The 6000-nt window shown below is 42.5% G+C and overlaps 2 protein-coding genes across 4 annotated transcripts in view; one reads left to right on the plus strand and one right to left on the minus strand.

Moving 5' to 3' along the window:
- The window catches only part of ralgps2 (Ral GEF with PH domain and SH3 binding motif 2), a 90583-nt gene that overhangs the window by 52658 nt on the left and 31925 nt on the right, over positions 1-6000 (plus strand). The gene's annotated exons all lie outside the window — the stretch shown is intronic.
- Positions 5062-6000, minus strand: part of angptl1a (angiopoietin-like 1a) — a 16629-nt gene continuing 15690 nt past the window's right edge. Inside the window, exon 5 of one of the 2 annotated variants that reach the window (XM_047801555.1) lies at positions 5062-5939. In XM_047801555.1, coding sequence (XP_047657511.1) covers positions 5752-5939 — 188 coding nt within the window. In that variant the 3' untranslated portion in view covers positions 5062-5751. Of the gene's footprint in view, positions 5943-6000 lie in introns of both variants that reach the window. The other variant, XM_047801554.1, reaches the window with a different exon arrangement.

The following is a 6000-nucleotide window of genomic DNA, read 5'->3' on the forward strand; positions in this document are numbered from 1 at the left end:
TCTCTCACACATTGTCCACTCTCTCACTGCTCACTCTCTCTCACATCTCTCTATTTCACTCTCTGTCTCTCGCTTCGATCACTCTCTTTCTATTTCTCACACTTCTCTCTCTTGCTTTTTCTCTGTCTCTCTCTTGCTCTTGCATACATCGCTCTCTCTCTCTCTCTCTTGCTCTCTCTCACACATAGCTCACTCTCTTTCACATCTCTCTCTCTCTCTCTCTCTCTCTCTCTCTCTCTCTCTCTCTGTCTTTCTCTATCACACATTGCTCACTCTCACATCTCTCTATTTCTCTCTCTGTCTCTCTCGCTCTCTCACACATCTCTCTCTTTCTCTGTCTCTCTCTCGCTCGCTCTCTCGCTCTTGCATACATCGCTCACTCTCTCTCACATTTCTCTCTCTCTTTTGCTCTCTCTCTCTCTCTTTCTCTCTTGCTCTCTCTCACACATCTCTCACTCCCTCACATCTCTCTCTCTGTCTCGTCTCTCTTTCAATTCAATTCCATTCAAAATGTTGCTTTATTGGCATGACAGATTTTACTTGTATTGCCAATGCATTTAAAGTAACAAGGAATGAAAACAAAATGAAAAGATCAACAAACAAATGAATAAACCGACAAACAAAAAAGGGATAGCAAAATAAAAGCTCTGTAGGCGTAAGTGAGGCGTGGTTTCATGTGCACATCACCGATTGGTCGACTCCTCCCTCTTGTTGTAGCGGGATTGGATGTACCAAACTGCCAGGGAAACGCAACCTCTTTTTATTTATTTATTTATTTATTTATTTATTTATTTATTTATTTATTTATTTATTTATTTATTTATTTATATCTCCCAGCAAATATTGGAGTTTTTTGTAGTTCCCCAGTTTTCTGAAATCTGTACAAATTATTTCAAATTGGAGCTCTGTCTCTAGCTCACTTTAGCTACAGCACAGAACCTGCTTTCTCTGTTGTCTCCCTCTCTATAACCAGGCTGTGGTTACTGAGTCTGTACCCCCTCTCTCTCTCTCTCTCTCTCTCTGCTCGATTTTGTTCCAACGTTCATGAAGAATTGCGGAATCCTGCAGGGACTTTGTCGGATTCGAACAATTATGGAAAAAAGAAATGACCGGCTAGTCTGGAAACATTTGTCATCATCTCTGGAGCTGGACGGTTTTTGTTATTCCTGCTTTTATGACGAGTTTAATAACAGCAGCATGCGAACAAGGCTAAAGTCGTTTGTTTAAATTGGTCAGTTCCTAAGAGACTGTGTTTATACTGGCAGCTGTTTGTGAGGATTTAGTCGAATGCCCACCAGTGTAGGCAGTACAGGTCTTTTAAAAACAGCCCTGGGGTTTCTAGGCTTGATGTGGGTTCTATTAAAACTTTGTCAGGCTTGTTGGAATCTGCTTTTGTCCTTTATGCCCAAAACCACAAGCTAAATGCATTCGAGAACCTGCTCTTTACAGCACTGCCTGAAATCTGCTCATATTTATGAAATGCGAAGCCGGGTTCAGTGTCCATGCTCCGGGGGGATGGTGGTGGTGTTGGGGGGATGGGGTGGTTTTTGTGTGTGTGTTTTTAAAAAGGGTTAAATAAGCATCATCACATCATTGCCTTGGTATTAAAATAAAACAAATACAACAAAGAAATGTCTTGGTAAAGGAGGTGGATTTAATTTTTTTTTTTTGTTTTATTGGCGGAACAATTTGTATCTCAAGTGAACTGAATGAAATCAGCAGTCACACGGATGAGAGGAAAACGTGCCGCCCGTCATGTTTTGCTCGCGTGTGCATATACGCCCGTGCTTTTCTTTTTGTTGTGTCTTTTCTTTTCCTCGTGAGTTTATGGAGATTATGTAAGTATTAGGTTATGTACCCTTTAGAAAAAAAAATGAATCTGCTCCCTGACATTTTTCTGGCAAACCCTTTCTCTACACACCACACACGCACACACACACACACACACACGCACGCGCACACACACTGACACAGACACTATCATTAATGGGATGTGTTGACATGCACTAGTTTATCCTCAGCACTTCTGGCAGAGTGTTGTTTCTTCACTGGAGAAGGAAACATGCTGTCGAATCCAAGCCGATCTGCTGCGACTGGCCTCGTCTCCTCCAGACGTCTTATAGATCTATATAACTCGTATCTCAGACTCTGTCTGTGAGTCTGTCTATCCTCCAGTATGTGGTATGCTGTTTGATGTGCTGTTACATGTGTTCCTTGCACAATGTATATAGACTTGTGTTTGTTTGAGTTTATATCTAAACTGGAAAATTCTGTTTAGATATAAAGAGGCCTAAAATCTGCATTATGCATCTCACCGTGTGTCTGAACGTTACCTTATAGCCATAGAACTTGACATATTCGTGCAAAAGCCAATTTTGCAAACAGGACATCAAACATAAGTTCATAAGTCAGACGACTTTGAAGAAGCGACAACTTTTCTGCAGGTCCACTGCGAATGTAATGAAAAGGAAGCGCAGAACTAAAACTTCTGGTCGTAACTCCGATCGCTTTTACTCTCTTGCTCCGGTGAACAGCTCAGGCAAGGCATCAACTTGTATGATTAGTTATACCATTTGTCATAATTGTGTGATTTCCCATTCTTTCGAGCACAGCCGAGCCAGTGGATAGACGGGTGCTGGAGTTCTCCTTTAAATAAACAGTGCTAGAGGAAGAAGGAAGAGAAAAGGCTGAACAGGAGGTCAGAGGAAAGGTGAGAGTGGGAGAATTGGAAAAGAGTTTGGTTGACGACCGACACTTGTGTTAACAGATCTCGCCTGCTGAAGACAGATTTGGAATGGAATGAGCACTAGTGTGTGTGTGTGTGTGTCTTAGTGTATGAGAGAGAGAGAGAGAGAGAGAGAGAGAGAGAGAGAGAGAGACAGACAGATCAGAGAGAGAGAGAGAGAGAAAGAGAGAGTGTGTGAAACCTGACATGCTTGGCAAGAACGCTCAGTTCACTTGAGTGGACAAGATGCTGACAGGTACTCTGCTCACACACACACACACACACACACACACACACACACACACACACACACACACACAGCACTAACAAAGTCACAGACCGTCTGGGAAGCTCAGCATGCCACACTGATACAGTGAGTTTTCCTACAGCACGTCAGCACATTCTGCCCTACATCAAGTTAAACATCGTGTGTGATTAGTGTCTGTTTGTTTGAACTTGTAGTACATTTTCAGTCAGTATAAACAAATGAATTCTTTTCTGTCCACAAGTCTGATATAAAATGAGTCAGGACCCGGCTGGCTTTCGGTGTAAGACGTGCGCTTTTCCCTCCGTTGAATAAACTTCCACAGAATTGTAGCGGTTGAAGATAAACATATTTACATATCAGATGCATAGGGATGAGGAATCAGGGCATCTCAGAGAGCACAAATGGGTTTGATATCATTTACTCTGAAGCTAGAAGTGTTTGTGTGGGGAAACATGTTGAGTAACACAAGCTTCTTAAACTTAAGCTGCTTTTCTGCATGATTGTGACTTTGTTAAGTGGAAAAAAAGTAGCCTGGTTAAGGGATCAGGTTCATTTCCCATCATGCAACAGTACCTGGGAAATGTATCTCGGCTACTGGAATGATTTGAATACAGATTTGTGTCGTGCGTGTAATTGTGTTTAAGGCACATCTGCGTTGCGTGTGTCAAGGCTTAGGAATCAGAAAAGTAATGGAAACTCAGTTCAGTGACTCTCATGCTTTTGTGCCTCTCCTCTCTTCTTCTCTCGGACGTTTCTGGGTGCTGAGGCTCCTTCAGCGCTCTCTTTCTCCATCACTTAGTTCTGATGCGAGACTCTGGCACCAAGAACTGCAGAAGATTAACCTTTCAATGCGAGCCAGTCACGACACGGTGCCTGCATGTTTGATCGATTTTCTCTCTCTCTCTCTCTCTCTCTCTCTCTCTCTCTCTCTCTCTCTCTCTCCCTCTCCCCTCCATCTCTTTCTCTCTCTCTCTCTGTTTCACTCTCCCTCTCTCTCTCTCCCCCACTAGCGCCCCTCTGCTCTCTCTCTCTCTCTCTCTCTCTCTCTCTCTCTCTCTCTCCCCCCCCTTTCTCTCCACCTCCTTCCCCCACCCTCTCTGTGTGTTCTTGCTGTGAGAAGATTTGAGGATGTTCTGAAGGATGGCTCCACAGAGGCCCCGGTTAACAGGGAGTCATAACTCCAGTAAAATACACTTTTTCTGAAAATGGAACTAAAGCACTTTATATGGAAGGAATGTTCTGCACAAACTCCATCTCCCTCTGCACCACTCTTGCACTCGTTCGCCTTTCGGTGGAAAGCGCGTATGTCCATCTCTCCACTCTCCCGAGAGTTTTAACATGAAATCTCTTCCTCCTCGTTCTCTCCGTTTGTCTCGTCTTCTTACTTACGAATAATCTTTGAAACGTCGGTCCCTTTAAACTACAACGGCATTGGGTTTTTTTTCTTTCTTGCTGTTTTTTTTTTTCCAGGCAGGTGAATGGACTTTGGATGACCGTGTGTTCATTGTCACAACATTGTCACATCTTGGTGACCAAAGATTGTCTCTGAATATCGCAGACTTGGAGAGACTGAATGGCAAGCTAGCTAAGTGAAGAACATAATAGTAACAGTTGAGAGAAATCCAGGCAGTATGTAGCTAGAGAGCTCTCGGTAAATTCTCTCACCGCTCCAATGAATAGGTTTTTCTCTATTTCAAGCATGAGCGCACTCTCTTAAGAATTGACACAACTTTTGTTAATACTTGAACTCTCTTACTCTCTTTTTCTCACTTTCGCTCTTTCGTTCTATCCCGAATGACAAGGCGGTGAGGTAGTTTGTGAACAGATGCAGCTGATGCTCGGATATCACAGAACGTCTCTGGTGTCGCTCACCGCTCGCTAGTTAATAGTAGAGAGTTTTAAAATTAAGCCAGCGAGACTCCTCACCTGCTATTTGCCTTTCAGCTATGGGATTTTAACACATGGTCTGGCAAATAAATAAATAAATAAATAAATAACCGTCTGGCCCAAACATTTGCTTGTTCTCAAAGCCTGAAATTTTGTTCTGCATAACTGTGTTTACACAATATTAGTTTCAGGGCTGTACAAGTTTATTTACTTGTGCTGTTTTTCTGTACATACAAATTGTATCATGGCCTAAACACCACACATGCAGATGAATGTGTGGATGGCAAAAAAGCACAACATACACCATAACCAGGCATAAATAACACACCGTAACTATTATAAATAACTATTGATAAATAACAGATGTGGATAAGGGCGGATCTCTATCTGAGTTCTTGAATGAACTCTTGATATTAAAAAAAAACAACAAAAAAAACAAGGCAAAGGTACAAACCTAAAGGATGGATATTTACAGACCAGTACATATCAAAGGCGCCTGAGTGCTCAGCCCAGACTGTTTCCAGTTCGTGTTGTGTATATTGTGAGAACGATAATTATCATGACTGCAAAAGGAAATGTGTACAGTATGGATTTTTCTCAAAGGGATGAAAAGTCTGTAAGAATGAGCAGAACCAGAGAGACCGTTTCCAAACCCCTCTGTGTCTCTCAGACTAAAATGTCTCTCTCTTTTTCTTTCTTAACACTTCTTCATTCCAGTGCCTTGGAATTGTTCGATTATTTTGGTAACACACTAAAAGTTCTAAAAGATGTGCTGTTCTTGGTAAGGTAAAGGATGATTATAGTTTTTTTTTTTTTTTTAACTGAATAAACATGTTATATTGGAAGAGATCGGGGGAAGCATCTCGTCGTCTCAGTCGATCAGCCGAATCATCATGCGGACGGACTTGAGCGAGTAGAAGCCTCCTCCGTAATCAGCCCAGAAGATCCCGTCCTGGAACTTGCTACGGTACACGCCTCCGGGGTACCACACACCGTTCAGATTAGTCTGCCCACACGCGTTGTACCACCAGCCACCTTTGTGGAAGTGAGCACAGTTTCCTGCTGGAGTTGGAGGAAAACAAATGAGAATTATTTAAGTGGATTCTGGGACGGTGTCCAA

The sequence above is a fragment of the Tachysurus fulvidraco genome, chromosome 16, assembly GCF_022655615.1.
Source record: "Tachysurus fulvidraco isolate hzauxx_2018 chromosome 16, HZAU_PFXX_2.0, whole genome shotgun sequence".
Classification (NCBI taxonomy): Eukaryota; Metazoa; Chordata; class Actinopteri; order Siluriformes; family Bagridae; genus Tachysurus; species Tachysurus fulvidraco.